The sequence below is a fragment of the Conger conger genome, chromosome 2 (genome assembly GCF_963514075.1).
Source record: "Conger conger chromosome 2, fConCon1.1, whole genome shotgun sequence".
Lineage (NCBI taxonomy): Eukaryota > Metazoa > Chordata > Actinopteri > Anguilliformes > Congridae > Conger > Conger conger.
In genome coordinates this window covers 56847675-56872961 of record NC_083761.1, presented here as the reverse complement: position 1 = coordinate 56872961, position 25287 = coordinate 56847675, and the positions used below count along the sequence as shown (strand labels likewise).

Below are 25287 nucleotides of genomic sequence, written 5' to 3'. Positions count from 1 at the left end.
GGGAAGAGGCAAAATGTATTTCAATTAACCTGCTTTCAAGTATTGCATTGCCGAGTATTTCATGATTGAGCGACTGATTTGAAGATTGAAAACAATGGGTTTGGTTTCAGGCCGGTTGCTGGACATACTGCACACTAAAGGCCAGCGGGGCTATGTGGTGTTTCTGGAGAGCCTGGAGTTTTACTACCCTGATCTCTACAAGCTGATGACGGGGAAGGAACCCACACGCAGATTCTCCACCATTGTCGGTAAGCTACTGAGAAAATATCTAGACAAAAAGAGGAAGTCTCATGTTTCCCCGTGACAGAAAGCCCTGGGGATTAGTCCACTGCTCTACTTCACTTTTTATGGTAGCCATACAGTGTCAGTATAGCTGTGCTGCTGTAATGCTTACACTGACCTAGCCTGTCTGAATCCAGCCAGTGGAGATTCATAAGAGAACATTGGGCCTCATGCAGGAACCACTTGTACGAACAGATTTGGTCTTAAGTTGCTTAAATTTGACACATTCACCAATTTCGATTTACGAGTGGTTCCAACCTATCGCATGAGTTATGTAAACAAGAGCCTTGCAGTGGATGTCAAAAGCAGCTGACTTGGAACACAGAACTCAAACTTTCAAACTAGGCATTGCAGATCAAATATAAATCAAGATTCAACAACTGCATTGCTTAGTTCTTGCCTAAAATGTTTTCAGAATTGTATTTCAGTAAAAAGACAAAGTATATCAACGGTTCACCATATTATTATGTTAAACACCAATTAACTGCAGTCCACCCAATCAAGTACAGACTACATGAGAGGTTCCTTGTCCTTGTTAATCCCATTGGCCATCTAATGGACCCCACCTGCAGAGCCGTATATACTATTTCATGACGGACATATTAATGTAGGACAATTTTCGAACAAAATTATAAGTGTTTGTTGAATCCGACATGGCACATTGTATGAGCCCATCATATGAAAAAAGTCAGAGAAATCTATGGCAAGACTTTGAAAATGTTCTTCTGTGTCCATTCTGTGTCCTCAGTGGAGGAGGGTCACGAGGGCTTGACCCAGTTCCTGATGAACGAGGTCATCAAGCTGCAGCAGCAGGCCAAAGACAAGGACGTGCAGCGCGTGGCCATCATGGGCAAGCACCGCACACTGGAGGACGAGCACAAGAAGCTGCGCCTGGCCAACCAGGAGATGCAGGCCTTCCAGGAGCGCTACAACAAGATGAAGGAGGAGCGCAACAACTGCAACGATGAGCTCATCAAGGTGAAGGACGACAACTACAACCTGGCCATGCGCTACGCCCAGCTGAGCGAGGAGAAGAACATGGCCGTCATGCGGAGTCGTGACCTGCAGTTAGAGGTGAGACTGCATCAAAGCCTACCTGCCCTCCCCCCAACACACGCATACACATACACGCACACGCATACACGCACACACACACACACACACACAGAAACGTGATTAGGCCCAATTCAATGAGCAATGGCAGCAAATGTAAAAAAAATATGTTTGACAGCCATTACGCTTGTACTAAAATCGCTTCTTCTTTTGTGAGGGGGGAATAGGAGGCTTTCTATATGGCTGAACTGGCTGGTGATAGCTTGCTAGTTGTCCTTGAAGTCCTCTCTTAGCACAGCAAGGACCATCGTGGAAATATTAAAAAAGTGGCCACTGATAAATGCTGATAACTTGCACATGCATCCCGCACCACTTGTACATGATGGTGGTGAACATGGTGTGTTTCAGATTGACCAACTGAAGCACAAGCTCAACAAGGTCGAGGAAGAGTGTAAGATGGAGAGAAAGCAGTCGCTGAAGCTGAAGACCGACATTGAAAACCGCCCTCGTAGAGAGCAGATCTTTGAGCTGGAGAGGGAGAACGAGGTGCTGAAGATTAAAGTGCAGGAGCTGCAGTCCATCATACAGGTGCTGTAATCCGTTTGTTCCAATATCACAGGGCTGGCTTTCAAAGTGTCATTTGATCTGAAAAAGCACATTGTGACTGTTCAAGTATGTTAGTCACTGGAGGGAATGTAAATTTGGCTGGAATTACTGGATGGATTTCCAAAGCTGTGAAATATGTACAGGCAGCTGTAGATTAGACATACATTAACAGGCACAGAACGCAGAACTTAAGTGAAAACTACTGATATGTTCATTGTACCAGCCATATGTGCAGTGGGAACAAGTTCTGTACTGTTTTTAGGCTCTTATAATGATTACATACTGTATAGTGTACTTCCATACACTAACATTGTTGAAATTATTTATGTTCCTTTTTAATAGATGTGTTTTTTATCTTACCTAACTTGCAATAGTAATGAAGTCATTAAATCCACTGAAGAATTTGCATTTGCATTCCTAAAAAAATCACACTGGTCTTACAAGTCTCCTCATTAAATTTGGAATGGAATGGATAACATAGCCTTTGTAATATTTTGGAGGTTTTTTAATTAGAGTACTATTAAACTGACCATCATAAATACATTTACCAGCCATTACTCTTGCCTTTGCAACTTTACAGAACAAGGATGTGTATATAGATATCTCTGTTATATATAATTGTAGTATATTTTAGCAGCTACATGAAAATATTCTTGAAGCATGGAACATTTGGTCTTGCTTTTTGCTGTAATGAACTCTAATACCTTCCTTTAACCACTGAGCAGAAGTGTGATGGTTGCTCTTTATATTGTCCCCCACAGTATTAATTTTCATGACAAGATATTGAAGTCAATACAGTGTACTGTATACTGCTACATGTGATAACGAGGAGTCTTTGCATTGACATCTCAGTTGGCCCCATGGCCTGATATTGAATCCTCTTTCCTTCCCCCTCGGGCCCCCTAGCCGGGGAAGCAGGTCCTGCCGGACTCTGAGAAGGCCATCCTGGACATCTTGGAGCACGACAGGCAGGAGGCTCTTGAGGACCGGCAGGAGCTGGTCAACAGGTTGTACAACCTGCACGAGGAGGTTCGGCAGGCCGAGGAACTGAGAGACAAGGTGGGAACCCAGTGGCCAAAACCAGCCTTCTTTTTTGAAGCTCATTTCCTGGCTGTGCTGAGAGACGGTGCTACTGTACTACTGTACTGCACAGTCTCTGGCTCCAAATTGTAAAGCATGGCGGTGCTGGTAAATCTGACTTCGCCGGCTTTAAAAGCACTTTTCACAAGCCCATAGTCAGTGGATGACGTAACAGGCACCTGGTCAATATTTTTCTAGTCTATCGTGGGGGCAGGGAGCGTCCAGCCCAGTTTCTGCTTTGGGAGCCCACACATGCTGTGAATGTTGCACTTGGTGGTGCTTTGTGACACAACGCAGGGTGCAAAAAGTGACAAAGGGGGGCAGGGTCATTCTCCAAGGAACTGAGAAAAAATGCTAAATCACACTAGGCTTTTCTCACACCTCTGCTGTGCCGTTATGTGTGACCATAAAAGGTGATTTTGCTGCGACACCCACATGGGTGCATTTGCATTACACAGGCCTGAGAGCAGACTTTTTCAAGCGCGTCTGATGCATCTGTACTGCAATGTGTCCCCACAAGAGACCTCCCTTCAATAAGGAATGTACAACGCAAAATGTGTTGGTACAAAATAAGTTGTTGAAAAGTTGCTTGGGAAAGAGAATATCATGCCTGTCTTAAATTAAGCATCTGACATGGATAGAGTTAGACAATCCCAACCTGTTTCCACAGCTAAATCAGAAACAAATGAAAGTTATGGTAATTAAGAGAAGTCCCATGGGCTGGACATTACATTACATTACATTATTGGCATTTGGCAGACGCTCTTATCCAGAGCGACGTACAACAAAATGCATACCCATAACCAGGGATAAGTTCGCTGAAAGACAGTTCGCTGGACATATAGCATTAAGTTTCTAAGATGTTAGAGAGCACCTGGAGAAGTGCCCTCGCATATAGATAACAGACCCAGAGAAACTGGAGGGCACATAGCCTATTCATTGAAGAGGTTTGACATATTGTGTGTTCAGAGATGCTTTTCTGCATACCACTGTTGTAATGTGTGGATAATTTGCGTTACTGCGGGGCGACATGGCTCAGGCAGTAAGAGCTGTCGTCTGGCAGTCGGAGGGTTGCCGGTTCGATCCCCCGCCCGGGCTGTGTCGAAGTGCCCCTGAGCAAGACACCTAACCCCCAAATGCTCCTGACGAGCTGGTCGGGGCCTTGCATGGCAGCCAATCGCTGTCAGTGTGTGTATGAATGGGTGAATGGAGAAGCATCAATTGTACAGCGCTTTGGATAAAGGTGCTTTATAAAAAATGCCTACCATTTACTGTCACCTTCTTGCCAGCTTTGACCAGTCTGGCCCTTCTCCACTAACTTCTCTCATCAACAAGCCGTTTTTGCTGCAGCTCTCCAGCTCACTGGAGGTTTTTTGTTTTTCACACCATTCTCTGCAAACTCGAAAGACTGTTGTGCGTGAAAAGCCCGGGGATCAGCAGTCTCTGAGATACTCAAACCACCCTGTCTGGCACCAACAAGCATTCCACGGTCAAAATCACTTAGATCAAATTTTGTCCCCATTCTGACATTTAGTCTGAAATACAGCTGAACGTCTTGACCATGTCTGCATGCTTTTATGCATTTATTTGCAGCCACATGATTGGCCAGATTAAATATTTGTATTAACAAGCTGGCATACAGGTCTACCTAATAAAGTGCTCAGTGAGTGTACATATCTGCCCCTTACAATATGTTGTTCTGGGCTTTCATTGGACACCCAATGAAATTAGATTTATCAAACATCAGAACTGTTACCACTGCACCGCAATACATATTCTCTTTCTACTGTGCATTCAGCCTCAACAAACTTCATATGTTCACCTAGACTGTGTATTATAGACTTAATTATATGTTTATTGTTAATCACATCAGTTTATGTCTGTTTCTTCACAGACGTGCCTCAATATATGCAAGTCACATGTATTAATATTCTAAATCACATTTTCATGCAAGCTTTTCTCTGACATTTATATAGCATTTAAAGTAAATAGAAATGACCTTGCAATAAGCACTTTACCAGTTTTATCACAATCTCAGGGGTAGCCATTGCCTGACATTTATACAACATTTATACTAAAAAGTAGAGACTTGGAATAAGCACTCAATTTTCACAATCAACTTCATTTTTAAAAGCTGCAAAATTCAGACCTTGGTGTAGGTCAACAGTGGAAGTACAATTGAAGTTGCATTTCTGTTCAAAGGACAAGTGGTTCTCACTCAATATTACAGATTAATTTCTTTTTCAAATGTCTGTTATAAAGCCAGACCTATGAATGATTTTAGAAAACACACTCTGGGCTTAGATCTTACACTCTAAGATCTTACACTCGCTAAGTGGCAGTGTCTTTGCCAGTTTCGGACCAAAGCAGTTGTCATTTTCCAGTCCAGTGCCCATGTTGTTTAAAGAGCAAATTAACTTGACTTGAAGGGCAGGTTGGTCTTAAGATGAGTTATGGCCAGGTACATTATTGGTATATTGCTATTTTGATGCTACTGAAAGCATTTGCACTAAGACCTGGTTGAGAGCTCTATTTTAACAATCTTAGCACATGGTCTTAGGTGCTTGGTGTCAGTGCATGTAGGGCATGTCTGAATCCACTTTTATCCGAATCCAGCAAGTATTAATTAATCTTTGTTTTTTGAGGGCTGTATCGTAATGTTCCACCTTGCCTTGTTTCTTAAAATGTTTTAGCGTCAAATCATCTGTGTAGTGTGCCTAAATTTACACAATTCAGGAAAAGGGAAAAACTAGCAACATTAATACTGCTAAAATACAATATAAATATGAAATGAATGATGTATCGTAAAGCAAGATGTCTCCTGCAATACCTTTACAGTACCTGGAGGAGAAAGAAGATCTGGAGCTGAAGTGCTCCACACTGGTGAAGGACTGTGAGATGTACAAGAACCGCATGAACACCATCACCATCCAGCTCGAGGAAGTTGAACGAGAGAGAGATCAGGTGAAATACTGTGGTGGTCTGAGGAAGTCTGAGACCGGATCACTTAAACAAAAGTTGCTGTGCTCAGGCAGAAACTGACATTTAGGTTTGGAGAAGAGGGCTGCCTCACTGTTCCCTGTCTCTGGTGCCTGTTAGGCTTTTCGCTCGCGGGACGAGTCTCAGAACCAGTTCTCCCAGTGCCTGGTTGATAAGGACAAGTACCGCAAGCAGATCCGCGAGCTGGAGGAACGCAGCGATGAGCTGCACATCGAGATTGTCCGCAAAGAGGCCAAGATCGTCAACCTGGAGTCCAAGCTGAGACGCCTCTCCAAGGACAACGGCTTGGACCAGGTGACGGAGGGGTGCTTTGTCATCAATTTGAATCTGCTCTGTGCACCTCAGCATAAACTGGGGAGCTATTTGCCATTCATTCTAAATAATTAACTTAATGCTGTACTTCCCGCCCTCTGTAACTTTGTATTCCCTCCACAGAGTTTACCTCGAGACATTCCATCAACAATCATATCCCAAAACTTTGGCCACCCTAAACGAGATGGTCAGTTTGAGGACTCGGGTGATGAGTCACCAGATGACAACAAATACTTCCTCTCAGAACCTCGGCTGAAACGGAGGCCAAACCTCAAGGGAATTCCTGTGAGTTTTTAAAAACCCTAGATTGAGAGACAGTTTTATACCCTTGTCTTCAAATACAGTTTCATTTGTCATTCCTCAGTTGTGCAAGATTTTAAAAAGCTGTATCTTTTCGATTAAACTTTTCTTGTTTCTAACATGCCTTGGTTATAGATTGCATGCAGAATAACATATATTTACTTTCAGTTCTCCAGAGCAAAGTCACCAGTCAGCACACCTAAAACCATGGATTTTTCAAGTAATTTGATTATGTTCCATCTATTGATATCAATCTGTATTATAATATGTGATAACTAGAGTTTTGATTAAGTCATTTCCGTCTTTAGCTTTATCAGCCTTCAACACCAATGGGAATGGGGATCTTTCAGATGCCCCCAGCACCGATACTAACTCTATAAATACCAGTTCCTTCCATAATACAATCACTGGAGATATACTCAACAAGCATGTAAGTATCCATGTGACCATTTGTTCTGCTGTGATAGCAGAACAGAGTTCATAAAATGCAGCATATGAAGATGCAATAAATGCATTATTACTATTACTAAATATACAGTAAAGTCTCATACCAAGGATGTACATTCAGAATAAATTAAGCAAGCAAACAAAAATACAGAGAGACTTTTCAGGATGACTAATATAGGCAAAAAGTAAATTCTCAGAATCCAACTCCCAGTGTGTTGTCCCTTTAAGTGTATTTATATTGTGTTTTGTTTGTTTTTCATGGTTCAATTTAAAATGGGTGCTGCCCCAATTTGTAAGCACAATATTTGGTATACACTGAATCCAATTGAGTTTGAGGTCAAAAGATGTAGATGAGATGTCAGCTGTGAATTTCAGCTTTTATTTCCTTGTATTTTATCTAGATTCATTTGGGAGAAAAAGTAGAAGGTTTTAGAATGGCCAAGTCAATCACCAAATTAACCAAATTGAGCATGCATTTCACCTCCTTAAGAGATTGAAGTGTCATTTACTTTCATTTACTTAAATACTCTCTTGTTTACTTTTGCCCACCTAAAGATTGGGTGGTCTCATGTAGGTGTAAATACCAGGAAATGAAAGCTGAAATTCTGAACTCTTGTCTCGTGTTCATCTTTTTATCTCAACCTCAAATGTATTCAGTGAATTGCAAAAACAATTGGCCTTGCTGTTCCAATACTTTTTGAGGGGACTGTATGCCAGGTCCATCTCTATACCTTTACGGAAGTAAACCTCTCAAATAGCAGAAATAAGGCTTGAGGAGCTTGAGGAATGGATATCATTTTGTGCTGTCCATGCTTTTGTGGCCAACCTTTTCTTTGTTTGTTTCCTATGTGAAAGCTCCTGCGGTTTCGCAATGACAGTATAATGTCCACAGTCCCTGAACCACCAGGAAATGACTCTATTGTCAGAAGGAGCAAGGAAGGGGAACACGACACTCTACCTAGAAGGTATAACCTTCACCTAATCTTGGTGCACTGCTTTCTAAATAAAAGTTCACTAAACGGTTTTGGGTGAAATGGGAGATATTACTTAAACATGCTAGTACTGCATATGTATCTGTGGTCAAATGCTTAAGGGATCAGTTATGTACAAATGTCATTCTCAGATCCATAGCCTTCTTCTAAAGCTATTTGAAAACTTTAGCCTTGAATGGCTATCACATGATGTCATGCTACACATGATGATGATGTTGATAATGATGATGATGGTGAAAAGGAAGAGGAGGATGTTTGAATATTTTGTGAAGAGCTTTGTATGACATGCACACTTATCTTTTCTCTAGCCTGTGTGACTTTGAGTGTGACAGTGGTGACAACATGGAACTTTGTGGTAAAGTATCAGCCTAAAATTGTCTGGCATAATGACATAATACTGAGTAATTGAGTACTTATGTACAGTGGGCTCAAAAATTATTGGCACCCCTGACAGAAAATGAACAAACAATACTCAAAAAAATTCTAAACAATATATTTATAGACAAACTCGAAATACCAACATGTGATAAATACTGTGCTATATTAATGTTTCAATGGAACAAAAAAAAATCATTTACTGATTTAATTAAAAATCAATTTCCTCCAAATCAATGTTTCACAATTATTGGCACCCTTAAAGATTATTATAAAAAGTTTAAAAGATATGGAACTGTTGAAAATCTCATGGGTAGAGGACGCAACTGCATCTTGCCCCCCAGGATACTGAGGAGAATGGTGAGAGAAGCAACAAAATCCCCAAGGATCACAGTGAAAGAATTGCAGGCCTTGGTGGCATCTTGGGGTCACCAGTTTTCAAAAAGCACCATCAGACTCCATAACCACAGCCTCATTGGAAGGGTTGCCAGAAGAAAGCCTTTTCTGACCACAAGACACAGAAGAAAGCGCTTGGAGTTTGCCATTGCCATTTGTCATTTATATTATGACTGGAACAAGGTTCTCTGGTCAGATGAGACCAAAATTGAACGTTTTGGTCAGATACAATTTTGGCTGAAAATCTGGTTCCCTCTGCCAGAAGTCTGGGACTTGGTCGTAGGTGGACTTTCCAATAAGACAATGACCCAAAACACACCTCAAGATCCACACAGAAATGATTCCGTGACAGCAAAATCTACGTTCTGCAATGGCCATCTCAGTCACCAGACCTCAATCCAATCGAAAACCTGTGGGCTGAGTTGAAGAGGTCAGTTGATAAGCACAAACCCAAGAACGTGAAGGATTTTGAAAGGATATGCAAAGAGGAATGGTCCAAAATCTCTCCAAATGTGTTCCTTAATCTTGTCAAAAATTACAGGAAGAGACTCCATGCTGTTATCCTTGCCAGAGGTGGTTGCACTAAGTACTAAGTGAAGGGTGCCAATAATTCTGAAACCTTGATTTTGTTGAAATTTATTTTTATTAAATGATTGTTATGATTTTGGTTGTTTCCATTGAAACATTAATAAAGTACAGTATTTGGCACATGTTGGTGTATTACCTTTCTCTATAATTATATTATTCTTTTTTTTAAGCCTTGTTTGTGCATTGCTGGTGAGGGGTGCCAATAATTCTTGAGCCCACTTCTCTCAGGAATGCACTGTTAGGGTATTATTTTGTTTTGCAACACATACAGATAAGACACAATATATACACAACAACAATAAACAAGAATCCATGATGACATAATTATTGTCCTCAGAAATTAAAATCTACCGTAGCGGTCCAATGAAGAAAAAAAGGCTTTCTGAGGAATAGGAGACACCTAAGAGCCTAGACATTATGCTACATACACAGAAAAAAGTTATCTTGTAGACACAAAATGTACACGCCAGACTGAAAACTAAAAATGCATGCAGTACTTTAGACACATGCATCTCAGAATGCGCCACAATTTGAACTTTGCCGAACAAAATGAAAATAGTTTACTTAAGGTCACTGAAGAGATACAGCTCGCTTATGCAATGCAGTTTCAATGTTTGCCTCAGCTTTTACTTTGTACTGTAATCTACAGGGATATTACATGCCTTACACGCTTTCAGACTACTCACTTTGATGAAATGTTCCTTTGGGTATTTAGCTATAACTTATTTAGTTATAAGCAGGAGTCTACTTAGTGTCACACAATTTATTTGCTTTTAACAGCTGCAGTAGGAAACACACTCATATGATGCCTGAAAATAAGAAATGCCTTGGCACTTTTCTACCTTGTGGCCTTCGTTAGAATGAGTTACTTTGCACTTGTTCCTTTGAATTCACACATCAGTTTCACTACTTTGATGAGTGTAACATTTTACTTTTTCCCATACTTTCAATAACAAACAATTCATTGTGTTTGACTTCAACAATAGCAAGACATTGTATTGGCTAGTAACACAGGAAAAACATTTGAGCTACATTACTACATTGTAATAAAATGTGATTGGTCATCTTTAATAATCGTCTTTGGAATTTTCAAGATATCATGGGATATCATAGTTACAGCTTTTGCTGTACATTTGGCTCCAGAATAATTGGCACCCTTAATAATAATGAAGACAAAAGGCTGCATATAATCAACAACACAGATAATAATCTATATGTTATATTCAAACATACAGGAAATCTGTATACTTTTATTTGAATACATTTACTCTCATCTTTCAATGTTTTTTATTAAGTCATCACATTTTTTCACAATAGTGTCAAAGTTATTGGTACTCCTAACAATGATTGTAAATAAAATCAAACAAAGTGAAATTGGCAATACAATTTTACTAAATGTAGTTAATCTTAATGTAATAAGTCTGATGGAACTATATTGTGTCATTATCACTTCCTGTTTCACTAGAGTAGAACAATGAGGTAACAAGCATGCAAAATCCTTTTGTCATCCATCATCAGTATTGGAAACGCCAAAGAACTGTCAATTCAGAAGAGGCAGATGGTCCAGTAACTGACCGCCACATGTCTGGTAATGGGAACAGAAAAATACATAAACAGTTAAACATACTACATAATAATAAAAAACTTTAAACATATGGAATGGTTGCAAACTTGCCAGGAAGAGAATACAAGTCACATTATCCCCAGGGATGGTGAGGGAGGCCATAAAGAACCCAAGGATCACAGTTTAAGAATGGCAGAGATTGCTTGCATCATGGGGTCACCAAGACTGAACCATAAAACACCACCTCCATTCCAACAAAGTCTTTGGATGGGTGGCACAAAGAAAGTCCTTACTGAGCACAATAAACAAATCAAGCATCAGAAGTTCGCCAAATGATATTGAACTTTGGCTGGGAGAGAGTGCTATGGTCAGATGAGCCCAAAATGTATTTTTTGCCCATACACACCATTGACATGTGTTGCGTCAAAAGAGGAATGCAAACATGGAGGAACACCTCATTGCTACTGTCAAATATGGAGGAGAGTCATTGATGTTTTGGAGATGTTTTGTTGCTAGTGGTCCAGAGGCACTATTTAAGGTCAAGGCATAAGCAATTCAACAAAGTACCAGGAAAATTTAGCAGAAATTCCAGTTGTCTCTGTTGGGAAGCTGAGACTTGGTCGTAGGTCCATTGGGACGATGACTCCAAGAATCCAGAATCCAGAACCATTTCAGAATCCAGAAATGGTTAAGTGAAAACAATATTCATTTTCTGCAATGGCCATCTCAGTCTCCAGACCTAGATTCAATTCAATTCAATTCAATTTTATTTGTATAGCGCTTTTTACAAAGGGCCTTTGTCGCAAAGCAGCTTTATAGAGAAACCGGCCCCAAGAGTACGCCTAGGGCAACAGTGGCAAGGAAAAACTCCCTGGAAACAGGAAGAAACCTTGAGCAGAACCTGACTCAGTAGGGGAACCCATCTGCCGCTGGTTGACACCGGTTTGTAGGAACAATGGTTTTAAACAGAAAACCAGATTAAATAAAAGTACATAATGTCCAATAACTTGAAGCAGAGATGAGGTTGAGGGATGGCAGGAACACCAATGGGTGGCACTGTCAGGCAAGGGGACAGCCTTGGTGCTAAAGCCGAATCAGCAGTGGCAGGAGGGAGTTGTACGGCTGGTCTTGGGCTGGAGCTCTGGGCCAGGAGGGGGTATGCAGGAAAAGTTGGCCTAGCGCTCCGGGCAGGTGCCCAGAGCGGGGAGAAGAGGAAAGTAACATTGTTAGGGGGTCCAGATAGTAATTGGTCAATCACAGTCAATCACGTGCCATGAGGGTAGGCTTGGGATGGTTGCCAACAGACCATGACTGGTTGTGCTTAACACAGCACTACCAACAATGATCCACTGACAGCACTGCCAAGTCCACCAGAGACTCTATAGCTTATGCCAGCCACCCACTCCTGCCCCTCAACTACAGGACACACTAAAGAGATACGTTTTTAGCCTAGCTTTAAATACGGTGATAGTGTCTGCACCCCGAACATGAGCAGGCAATTTGTTCCATAGGAAAGGAGCACGATAGGAAAAGTCTCTGCCACCTATGGAACTTTTAGTTATTCTAGGAATAACAAGGAGGCCTGCACCCTGCAAACAGAGTATTCGGGAGGGAGTATAAGGATTAAGTAGATCCCATCAAAAACCTGTGGCGTGAACTGTGGTTGATTACACTGAATCATTAATAAAGCACACAACTTTACATGTGTTGGAAAATAAAGCTTATATCAATAAATGTTTCATTGTTTTGCTTACAGTATTTTTGTGCATATTCATCAAGGGTGGCAATAATTCTGGAGCCCACTATACATGCATGTATTTTAGAATGTTCTCTTAAAGCAAATCCATGCAGGTTTAAGACCAGTGAAACGTATGAGATACGGACATGTTGAGGAATAATGCAAAACGAAGCAGAGTTACAGTTAGCATACATCACAGTAAACCACCTGTCAAACCAGATCAAGACTTTCTAGAAGGAATTAATTCAACACTTGAGTGAGATGTGTTTCCCTCTGGAGAACATTGTTGTTGAAGTGTAAAGAAATTCAAGCGTCAGAAAGTGTGTGCTGTCAGTCTCATGAACAAATGTTTTTCAATAATTCTTCCTTTCAGACGAAGACACTGACAGATTTTCCCATGGACCTCCTTCAATCCACTCCTCGTCATCCTCCCACCAGTCCGAGGGCTTGGAGTTGGACTTGGAACAAGTCAACAACATCTTCAGAAAGTTCTCCCTGGAAAGGTAGAATTGTACACCTGACATGTACTTTTATTTGTTGCTGTTTCTACGCATGATTTGATTTTCCATTGAATAGGATAAATTTAATAAATAGTTTTTTTTGGTTGTTAACTTGCTTTTAATTCATTCTCACCTGCCTGGGCTGTCAACTGCTAATTGCTGCTTCTTTCCCAATTAACCAAGGGTGAGCACAGACCTGTCAGATTCTGTCTCGTCTCACAAATTATACAATTTGAGTTGCACAATGCTATTTTGATAATGCATATTAAAGCTGCCTTTTCTACTGCAAGAAAAACAAAATTAAATGATCATCTCTGAAGTGTAGGTTTATCTTTTAAATTGACAAGGCAACAATGTGGAGCTCACATTGAAATCACTTTGCAAAGAAAGTGTTTTGTAATGTTTCATTTCTGACTACTGCCATGTTCTTAATGTATGTTGACAAGACCAAGAAAGTTGGCAGGTGCTTCAGGTCTAATCACAAGGCAAATGTGCAAATCTTATTAGTGGGTTCTGTTGGTCTGTTTCATGAAGATGATTACTCAGTGCACGGTATATATACAAGCCCTTATTTGTCTCTGTCAAAAACAAATGTACCTTTCTTCAGTATGTACATGTTCTTTTCATGTGATGTTATCCATAAATATGGGCAGAGGTCCATTGTGTCAGAGTGCTATTGAATGAGCTACAACAGATTATAAGACAAGAACTGTCTCCTGGTCTAAACAATTGTCATTTGCCTAAAGAGCAATAATGAAGACTGTTAACTTGAAAGGACTGTTTCTCCCAAGGCATCCACCCATCAAATTAACATCCATGTTTTTTCATCCGAATGTCACATTGCATCTAATTCATTATGTGCAATGAAGATCACAGTAGAAATGCTGCATAAATAGCTGACTATAAATAACCACAGATTTGAACATCAAAGCAAACATTGAGACACTGTTGATTTTTTTTTTTTAGTCATCAACAATTCTGTCAGATGTTGTTTTGAAGAAACTGGCTGCACTCTTTTCCCGTGTCCTGCTTATCTAAAATAATACTTGTAATGAGGCGCTCCTTTACAGAGCTGTTTACAAATCAAGCCAATGGCCCGGAGCGGCAGTTGTCATCGGTTTCAAAACTAATTATATCCAAATGAAAATTAAACTAGTGTTTTAAAGTTCAAGTGAATTGTTTGATTTTGGAAGAAACCTCACATATTTCTTCTTTGGTTAAGGGAATGGAGAATATATGACCCACAGGTTCATTGTTTGACTTACTGTAGTCATAATTCTTTTAGCTTTTTCATTCATTCAGTCGCATGTTTATTTTATTAGCATTCCATGTTTTCAGATCCAGATAGAAGGGAATGTTAGATCATTTAAATAATTGCCTTGGATAATGCATTCATTGGGAGAGGTGCATCGGGATGTGAGGGTTCGCCAGAATAAATTAGAATAACTGACATTCTTTAATCGAGGAGCTTTTGTTGTTCTTAAGTGAATCAGAATTATGACAAATATCTTCCTTACTATATTTCCAGCAGGACATTTACATACAGAGTCAGGTTTGTAAACATATTTGTGTGCAACATGAAACAAGACTAGGCGAGCCTGGTTTAGCCAGACCCTGATGTAGCTAAGGGGGAGTATGTGTTGCAGAAACTATATGGGTTGACCCACGCCTGTCAACACAGAATTGGAATTGGACCCTCTCTCACATTTTCATTAATAATAAAAATAAATAACATTATATCGGTGATAAAAAACTCCCCTGAAACCAGAAGCGATGTTAAATATAACTAAATTTTTTTTCCATAGGCTACATTGCTACAGGCTACATTGGGGCATTTCCATCTCAGCAGGCTACTGTATTACTATAGAATTTTGGCCAGGTGTGTTTTGTGGCTTGAGGAGCATTGCAGTTTTGGTTGTTGTAGGGCACTGTCTAGTAGCTTTGAGATTGCCTGGGCAGAGAGAACCGATTGCCTCTACATATGGTTTGGAATGTATTGATTCCATTAGCTAAATTGGAAATACTGTGGAATCAAACCAGCTGTCAAAGAAATACCATCTGCGTCATGGGATCAACACCGTTTGTCTCTTCACTCACTTAACACTGCGGAATGAGTGGTCTTTTTATTAGTGGAGTTACCTCAGAGTTCAAATTGTTACCAAGCTGCCTGTGGGCCTCCAGAAAAAACGGCCAGCTTTTCATAAAGAGAAGCATTGTATAGCACTTGAAAAGACCACTATGTAATTTTATCTGAGATGCTGATCATTTTTACGGCAATCTCCACTGTTTGAATAGCTTGTTTTCTATTAGCTAGCATGGACTTGAACCGCTTACTGTGGCATCTTGTTACAGCTTTCTGTGGCATCTTGTTACAGCTTTCTGTATCTTTGTATGTACTGCGTAAGCCATATTGCGAATGCGCGTTTTAACAAGGTATGTCAGTCACTCAATAATAGAAAGCACGATTCATGCCTGGTCCTTATGGGTCCGGCAATACGTTTGTACCAGTATTGTCTGTATTATCCATGCGATTGGAGGGATTCTCAGTACTTCTGTTTGTGCGCTGTGTTCCTCAGACCCTTCCGACCTTCCCTCAACTCCTTCACGAGTGTCAGTAGCTCTTTGCGCCCAGTGCAGGACATCAGCCTCCCAGGGGACTCCTTTTTGTCTGACGTCAACCTGGTGGGAGGCAATGCCAGTGGCATCTTCATCACCTTCGTCCAGCCAGGGTCTTATGCAGACAGAGTTGGCCTGAGAGAGGGACACCACCTCCTACTGGTGAGGGAGGGAGACCGCTTCTTCACTTTCAGATTTTACCTGGGATTCAAAAGCTTAGTCCTGCATCCTTTCTTTGTTAAAGCATGACTTATTTGTTTATTGTTCTCTTCAGATTCTGCCACTGTACTTTCTTGCCTCCACCTTATATGGCAATATTTTCTGCTTATGTCCTGATTTGGGGTAGCTCACGTAACTACACATACAGTCCATTTATACAGCTGGGCAACCTTTGTGTCCTCTATTCTTTTCACCCCAGCTGGAAGGCTGTGTTCACGGGGAGAACCAGAGCATCCCTCTGGATACATGTACTACGGAGGAGGCAAACTGGACTCTGCAGAGATGCAGTGGACTGATCAAGCTGCACTTCAGAGCCAACTATGATGGTAAGTTGTCTCTTTACCATCAGTATCAGCCTGCTGTTTCCAAAACATCTCCACGTACATTGGATTGAGGCAATCCCTACCAAGTTCTAAAGGCATCTGCTGTGACAGTCTCTGCTGGTGAATATCTGAAAGTTCAGTGGTCTATGCTATCTGCACTCAAGCAGGCTTTCTTTGGCCATCCCAGTGCGCTCCACTTATCTTCATATGTCACCTGTGAATGTGTGCTTATGACACAGGGCTTTTAAAGCTTGCTTGATCAAAGTTGAACTTGTATTTTAAAATTGTATCCATCCAGGCAGTGTGGTGTTGTAGAGCATGCTTGCGAAGGCATGCTCATCTGTGTGAAGGCACGATGTTAGTCCTGTAAGGTCAAATGCATAACAGCAGTTACAGCCGGTGTGGTTTTAATAGCTGCCAGTCACGTGACACTAAGCCACTCTGATCTGGCCCAATCAGGTTATAGGAAGCTACTGAAGGAGGTGGAGGATGGCACCTTGGTTTCGGGGGATTCCTTCTACATCCGCCTGAACTTCAACCTGTTGGGCCATTGGGACAGCTGCTCCATGAGCATGCACTGCGATGAGATAGTCCACGTGCTGGACACCATGCACCAGGGGAGGAGTGAGTGGCTGTGTGCACGGGTTGACCCCTTTGTTGACAAGGACCTGGAAAAAGCCACAATCCCCAGCTACTCCAGGTAACCGTCCCTCTCACTGCAGATTGGATCGCTGTGTTTCTCAACTCACACTCAACACTGAATACAGAAATGTCTCACATCCTCTTGTGCATTCGTGTCGTGAGGTTTGGACGCAGATTGCACATATAACAATGAAAGAACTGAAACTCTGAGAATGACATGAGTGCCTGAGAAGCATGTAGATAAGGGTCCCTGGAGTACAAGTGGCACATCTGTAGTGGAAAGAAATGGGAGGGGATGAGTCATCAAATGACATGAACACATGGTGCTTTCAGCTCTGCCACCCGGAATATATCAAAATAAACCTGACATCTTGACATAGCATGATGATATTATTTGCCTAATGGCACGTTAATGATGTCACTGAGCTGAATTCTCAAGAGCAAGTGCCCTGTTAACTAGTGGTACTGAGAACCAATAATGAGGAAGGTGGACGCTCCCTAAAGTGTCATTGCAGGGTTGACAGAGCGTTGATTTGATTCCCGGCACGTACAGCAGGTGGTGCTCAGAACTGCTCTTCCTCTCGTCCTCTCCCTCAGGGCTCAGCAGCTGCTCCTGGTGAAGATTCAGAGGCTATGTAGGGGGAGCCGGGAAGAGGCGGATAGCCTGCGTGGACTCAAGGTATGCGCCCATCCCGCTAACGTTACTGCACGTGCTATGCTAACTTCGCCTTCTTTCTCTTTCTTAAAAATCTATGATTTTTTTAATGAACAAATAAAATATTTGAGACATATCCCCACTGGCATTTCTCTAGCAATGTCCATTGAGACCATTTCTATATATTAAAATCTTAAGTTAGTGGAGGGCCTGCCCCACCCGCCCTGTATGGACATGTACTCTGGGAAACCACAGAAACCTATAGAAGAAATGAGTGTTGCGAGTGCGGAGATGCATAGTTTGTGTGACACATACTTGCGGCTGTAATGGAGTTTGAGCGGCACAAACAAAAGAGGTGGAGGGGTTTGAGCAGAGTTGTTACCAGTTGCCAGTTTGTCTTTGTATGCAGTAACTTTACAACAATGGATGAAAATAAAAAGTAGAAAAGTGACTGAAAAAAGGAAACCACACCTGTTATGACCCCCAGTCACCATGGGTGGCCACTAGGAACGAGGAAATTTTTGATTGCCAAACAAGATTTAAACAATTTGGAGACATTATTTTAGGTGAAACTTACAGAGTTTGCCTAGCGGCAATTTACAGAAGTTTTGAATTCCCTCATTTAAATGTGAGTTAGGCACTTAAAGTTCTCTTTTTCCTCATACTATGAGTCTTGACAGATAGCTACCAGCAGTGTTTAGTGGGGATCACGGATCATTATGTACAGTAGACCCATTTATACAAACACTGATCAAGACAGCGGGAGGTTGATACATGTTTTACAGATGGGTCTTGCCATAATTAATTGAAAAGGATTACCCATTACTATTACGTTTTTAGAATATGTTACAGCCTGAGGAAACCTTTCCTCCTCCGGACCCCAAATCCAGCCCAAGATTGTCCCGCGCAAGCTTCTTCATTGGCCAGATCTTACAGGTAACTGCTCAAGCTCAGAGCTCTCAAACTGTAGAGAGAAGGGTATGAGGTTGTGCTTTTGATTGTGCTTTTGATTTCTTCGTTAAATGTTGCCAGTTTTCAGTTTGGTTCGATGTCTTTTCTTTTCCAAGTTTGTCAGCAGGACTGAGAACAAGTACAAGCGGATGAACAGCAATGAGAAGGTCCGGGTGGTCAACGGGGGGAGCGCTACACTTACCAGGCCTGGGTTTGAAAGTATGAAGCAAGATCATAAGAGATGTTTGCGTTCTTGTAGTGTGTCCTCACATTGGTGACTGTAAACTCTTATAGCCTGGGCCTATATGTCCTCATTGCTCTGTTCCTGTTTATATGCTTGGGATGACATACCTGCCTGTTTTCAGAGCTGGGTTTGTTTGATGTTTCAGACTCGGATGCAGAAAATGATCTGAGCAAGAACTTGAACCTGATCCCGTATTCTCCAGTGACCCCGCACCACTCTGAGCACAAAAGGCCTGTCCTTTTCGCCCCCAATATTCTGGCCAAAACAATTGTGCAGAAGTTCCTCAATTCAGGAGGGGCCATGGAGTTTAACATATGCAAACCAGGTACTGCGAAGCGTTTGCAGGAAAATAAGGCCATTACAAACAGGTCTCTGACACCACAGGAGTTTCAAATAGCGGCCCGTAGACCACAAGTGAAAAATAGGTCATACATACAGGCTGGTGGCTCACAAGTCTCCTGTTACTGCTGGATGTGTTGGCAAGTCCTGTCTGCATGAATGCATTATGGGAGTGCATTCTTGTGGCACGTTAGTAGGTCACATAGTATAGATTGAAGCACAACTGCTTTGTGGAAAAGAATGATACACATCTTACATATTACATCATGGTCATTTGAGAATTGACATGAATTGGATTAACATAAAGGATTGCTAGTGTTTGTTACTATTGGTTTTTTTGTCCCAGATACAGTCTTAGTAATGAAGCCTGGTGCCTGATTTTGATGCTATTTGAATATGGATGGCTGGTTCTACATTATAGCCTAAATCTGCTCCTTGATTAGCATAATCCTGTTGATTGCTTTTACAGGTTTACTTCCCCTCATTCTTTTCACATTATTTTTCAGACATTTTATCAAAAGAGGAGTTTCTGAACAAACAGAAGATTGAGCCCATTATTTATTCCAAAGAGAAGCATGGCAGTAAATATGAGTGCATCACTCCTGAAAATATTAAAGCGGTCGCTGCCAAGGTAAAACTTGAAACCACATGTGTACTATTTAATTGAGGACTGTCCTGAAAGAACAAGATAACCCAAATGCTTTCTCTGACTGAGCAAACCCTATTTTGTATGTCACATGACAATCATCTTGCAAATCAATTACTGGCCTCCTTTTAGAGGCTGAACTGTAAATGTGATAACCACGCAGGAGGCAATTTTTGTCTTTGCAAACATTTTCCAAAAATTAACTTTGTGTTGCTTATCACACTTTTCCAGGACACCCTCGATTATGGTATATGGCTTAAGGGTGTTATTTTCTCTCTACACATTCATTATGTGCACCTAAAAACACACTCTTTGCAGAAATGTTATTTACTTCTTGTAATTGGTTTTTCCAGTCATTTTTTGCTTGTAGACTTATAATAGGAAGGAGAACATGGAAGATGTAATTTCACATGGGGAAGCCTCAGGCTAGGACACGTCCAGCTGTATTTACTGACATGACAACTGCAAGGCAGAATCACTGTTGGTGTAAACACACGGACACATACGCATCATGCACAGGGGTCTCTGCTAAGCCTCAATGCTTCTGTTCCAGGTCAGAAGAGAGTCCATCGGCCCATAGTTCTTGCTTCGGCTTGTCTCTAGTCTTGAACCCGCCTCAGACCACCTCTAACTCTCTCCCTTCACAGATCTGTAACTCTGTCTGCCTGTTCTGAAGATCAAAGCTGCCAATACATAATAACACCACATTTCTGTATCCAATAGTCTGTAGCTCAGCTCTAAACGTCAGTCATTTTCGCAATCCTTGCTAATTCTAGGAGACTGGAACCGACTGTTTCATCTGCTGAAATAAATGTGGCTTTGATAGTGGAGAAAATGGCCTGCAGTCTAAAGTATGAAAACAACAAAGGGCCGAATGTGGCTGGAGAGTGAGGCGACTGAGGGGCTACACACTCAATGCTAAAAGATAACTCAATTCAAATGGGCTCTTCAGATTGGTTTATAAGGATGGGAAGTGAGGGGGAATATTAGAAGCTTGTGTACTACTAATGTACTTGGAGAGGCCTCAGTGAGAGGCAACAGTCTTTGTTGCAAACAAAATGGCTTCCAATGAGAAGGAAAAACAACTATGTATGAATACAAAACAAAGATGTCATTATTTCAGCTCCATGATTCCTAGGGACGAATAAGAAAGTGTGATGCCTTCATTGATACCTCTATTCAAACTAAAGGAAGCCTTCAAAGCAATTATTATATTTCTCTGGATCAGAAGATTGGGAAATTATTGCAAGGGTCGCTGAGTCTCATGAATGTAAAATATAATTTTGTAAGTGGGGATGAAAATGTAGCTGGCAAAGAAACTGTTAGATATGGTTCTGTTGTTCTCGAGTGGACCGGCTGCATATTGGCAATTTGATAGACTTTTGCTTTCTTTTGCTTTGATGTCTGAACAGAATGAAATTTTAATTTGTGGTTTGTAGGACTTGTCTTTTATTAAAAATGAATACTTTATAATTTTCTAGAACAAACACTGCCTGCTGGAAGCTGGCCTGAGCTGCACCAAAGACTTGCTGAGAAGAGAAATATATCCCATTATCATCTTTATCAAGGTCTGCGAAAAGAACATAAAGAAATTAAGGTACACAGATTCCCATGCCACCTAAATAACCTCATAGTTAATTGCACAGCATTTTAAATAGAGTGCATATGTATTTTATTATATTTTTGAGATATAATATTCATATTTACACTTACTGGAGTATCATAAAAGTGAGATTATGATCAAGTTATGTCAGTTACTACAACTAAACACTGACAGCTCCTTAATATTGTCCTGAATGAAACCCCAGAAAGGTCAACGCCATGTTATGGAAAGATGATGGTGTGGATGCAACTACTCATTCCTTTGTTTCATGATCTGAAGAGGATACAGTATTTTCTCGTACAGATTTCTGGAATGAAGAAGAGGTTTCCACACTAGAATAAGAAAGAAAACATGCCAATATATGCCAGCTCTCTAGCAACACTGCTAACATTATTGTTAAGTTTCTCACTCAACCTGGGGTCACTGTCTTTTTCTGGCTTTTCTGATTTAATGTCCTTTGCATGCCATGACTTCCTAAATTATGCTGATACAGTATGGAGCACATTTGTTGGCTAAATGGCTTCACGTCATCAAGGTATCAAATGAGCCTCAAACCATCATGCTGCTGTCAGATATGCAGTAGATACTACAAATGCCAAGGGTTTTAGTATCGCTTGGAGGACAATCTGAAAACAAGACATCCAGACACTGATGATGTTGATGGGTCACAGACACAAGGAAGTCATGGCATGCAAATCATATGGAAACAAATACAAAACACTTTTTTATTTGACATTATGTTACAAACAGAGAAAAGAAATGATTAAATCAGAAAAAGTAGAAAAATACTTTTTTTTTAACTTTTGTAGTTTGGGTTTGTGTGTATTGTCACATTTTGTCACATTTTGTAGTGTGTATTGTGTGTTTTCTTATATTGTATGACAGCAAAATTTGCAGTATTGCCAAATATCTAACCATTTCCTCAAGAATCAAAATCATATCCTATAGCAGTGAGGCCTCAGGTTTACATCCCTACACTAAATAATAGCTGTATGTTTGCAACATATATAGTGTCCTTTATTAGTAAAAATACAAGCAATTCTTTTCTCAGTTTTATGATAATGTCATAATTATGTTTGTGATGATGGCAGAAGAAGATAATTACTCTTAGTATTAATGGTTATATTGTTTACTGTAGGAGGCTGCAGCTGGTGGACTTAGAAGATGACTTCCTAAGGACATGCCGGTTGAAGGAGAAAGAGTTAGACACTCTTCCCTGTCTCTACACTTCCGTGGAACCGGATTCCTGGAGTGGAGTGGAGGACCTGCTGAAGGTCATCAAGGATAAAGTCCTTGAGGAACAGAAGAAGACAGTTTGGGTTGAGCAGGACCTCCTGTAGGGCATGCTGGGATCGTTGCCATGGTGGCGTCCCACTGGTGAAATGGAACAGTCAAATATAATGACTGAAATGCAACTTATCGCTGCTCCCAGATTTGTTGTCATCTATAACGGAGTACGAGCAGTGAACAGAAGTGACATATGCATGTTGTTCTTGAAGATATGTGCAGTCGGTGAAGGCTATGGGAAAAGATGTCTTTGTCTGGAGAGCAGACCCAGTTATACTGAAGGCCTCAGATGAATAATGGAGCAGCTAAGGAACAGTGTGGAATCTTGTGCCTGCGGTGTGTATCCACTGTGCCTTCCTGCAGCAGCAATTACAGTGAAATATGAATCTGCCCATACTGCTGTATCTGTACCGGCCAGTAAGGCGCAGGTCAGTACACTCAATGTGATTTCTGTGGCCTAGCAGAGGAAATGTTGTCCCAGCTATTTTCAGAATTTCAGCTGAAAGATGAGCATGTCAGCAGTATATTGAGAACACTTTAATGGCACCTAATAAATTATAAAGATAAAATGGAAAAGAATTTGCAGGGAGCTCCAGTAATTAAATGAAGCTCTGGATAATACCATCAAAAAAGGCATTTCATTCTGTAGGTAAATATACCTAGCCTGAAGCCGCCATTAATTGCTAACATTATTTTTGCATTTATGTCGTCTCTCTGAATAATTACCTTCACCTTGCATTTATCTTTCAGTTATGTTATTTAGTGATATTTATTTTTTATGTTTTTTTCTTCCCACACGCATACATTATATACCACATGAATGTACATATCTACATGTAAACAGAAACCTTTGTACTACAATAGTAACACTTGGGAAAATTATTCTAAACATAATTCAAAAGCATCATTGCTCAAAGGTAGAAAAACATTTACATTGTAGATATTGTAAAAACCATTTTAATTCAACAAACAAATTTTTAAAAATTAACAGCTATCTTATACTAACTTCTTTTTTATGCATTAAGGCATGGCACTACTTTTTATCTGTTGAATATTTACAATATGCTGCCACAGGATTTTCTTTTCTTTTCTTTTTGAGTGTAATTTTCATAATTTGTATACTCTTGAAGACCGAGTAAACTGAAATGTAAATTAGGAAGTGAGCAATATTCTTGCCACAGAAGATTGTGGGTCTCCACTGGTAATAAAAAGAAAACAAAAACAGAGGAAGAGAGGGCCAAAGTTTTTATTAAAATAGTTCTAAAACATGACTGCAGTATGTGTACATCACATTTGACAGAATCATAAGACAATGATTTGTACCTAGAATAAGAGCATCTCTTATTAAAGGGGCAGTCTGTGATATGGTATCTGGAGCTATAACATACCTGATTCTAAACAAGCTACTATTAGTAATGAATATTTTGTATCTCATGCAGCAGAGTACAAACATTTTTTGTGATATTACAACCTGAAATGGCTCTGCTCATATAGAAAGTGGAAAAGACCATTTAATTGGGCCGTCCCATGAATGAAGTATGTATGGGGCGTCCTGTAGCGTAGTGCTTAAGGTACATGACTGGGACATGCAAGGTCGGTGGTTCTAATCCCGGTGTACCCACAATAAGATCCACGCAGCCATTGGGCCCATGAGCAAGGCCCTTAACCCTGCATTGCTCCAGGGGAGGATTGTCTCCTGCTTAGCCTGATCAACTGTACGTTGCTCTGGATAAGAGTGTCTGCCAAATGCCAATAATGTAATGTAATGTATCATTTAAAAATATTATTACTGTGCAGGTCTAAAATGTGTATTACAACTAATAAGAATGTGTGCTTGATTGTGTGTTGCTTACTTGGAGGAATGTGTGAATGTAATAAATCTCATAATCTCATAAAGGAAGAAGAGAGTTCAAGAAAAAGACATCACTCATGCATCTAAAGTCATATCCAACATGGTACTATTTGTTATTACTGAATATTGAAAGCAAAACTTTAAAAGAAAGGTTGCACACTCTTCATGACAATGCAGTTATTTAATTGCCAATGTTTCGGCAGCTGCAATCAAATAACTGCATTGGAAATTAAGAGTTTAACCTTTCTTGTTAAGTTTTACTATTTGTTGTTAAACTTGACACGTTATGCATATATCATTGATGGCTACGTAGGTCTTCAAAAGGCAGTATTGTAGTGCAGGCAGAGAGTGAATACTGGTGTGAAAGAGCAATGCTCAGGCAGTCTTTGTGGCCGTGATGTATCAACTCAATGCAAGGCGAATGGTGCGTGAAGCCCTGCTTATGCCTGAAACATTCATTTCATCAGCCGTGTAATACGCTCTTATAGAAGCAAGACATCAAGCCCAACCTTCGGCAACTTCAGGGTTTCTCTTCTCTCTGTATGGAAACACGGCACACAGCCTAGCGACGACTCATGTCACTGCTTCAGGAAAGTGCGAGCACAGTTAGTGGGAGCAAGTGATTCTGCAGCTTACACTACACCAGGAGCGTGTGGCAGTGGTGCCAAATCAAGGGT

The 25287-nt window shown here is 40.7% G+C and overlaps 1 protein-coding gene across 3 annotated transcripts in view; it reads left to right on the top strand.

Annotated features, from left to right (window-relative positions):
• The window catches only part of LOC133121469 (caspase recruitment domain-containing protein 11-like), a 47415-nt gene extending 22768 nt beyond the window's left edge, over positions 1–24647 (top strand). For all 3 annotated transcript variants that reach the window (XM_061230639.1, XM_061230638.1, XM_061230640.1), the window contains exons 3-24: positions 111–248; positions 1031–1356; positions 1744–1923; positions 2848–3000; positions 5860–5985; positions 6121–6315; positions 6457–6618; positions 6802–6853; positions 6942–7063; positions 7936–8045; positions 8381–8427; positions 13107–13236; positions 15810–16011; positions 16268–16394; positions 16851–17091; positions 17631–17712; positions 18529–18624; positions 18756–18858; positions 19029–19208; positions 19729–19853; positions 21350–21465; positions 22610–24647. In XM_061230639.1, coding sequence (XP_061086623.1) covers positions 111–248; positions 1031–1356; positions 1744–1923; positions 2848–3000; positions 5860–5985; positions 6121–6315; positions 6457–6618; positions 6802–6853; positions 6942–7063; positions 7936–8045; positions 8381–8427; positions 13107–13236; positions 15810–16011; positions 16268–16394; positions 16851–17091; positions 17631–17712; positions 18529–18624; positions 18756–18858; positions 19029–19208; positions 19729–19853; positions 21350–21465; positions 22610–22811 — 3215 coding nt within the window. In that variant the 3' untranslated portion in view covers positions 22812–24647. The remainder of the gene's footprint in view (positions 1–110; positions 249–1030; positions 1357–1743; positions 1924–2847; positions 3001–5859; positions 5986–6120; positions 6316–6456; positions 6619–6801; positions 6854–6941; positions 7064–7935; positions 8046–8380; positions 8428–13106; positions 13237–15809; positions 16012–16267; positions 16395–16850; positions 17092–17630; positions 17713–18528; positions 18625–18755; positions 18859–19028; positions 19209–19728; positions 19854–21349; positions 21466–22609) is intronic.
• Positions 24648–25287: the final 640 nt, after the last annotated feature.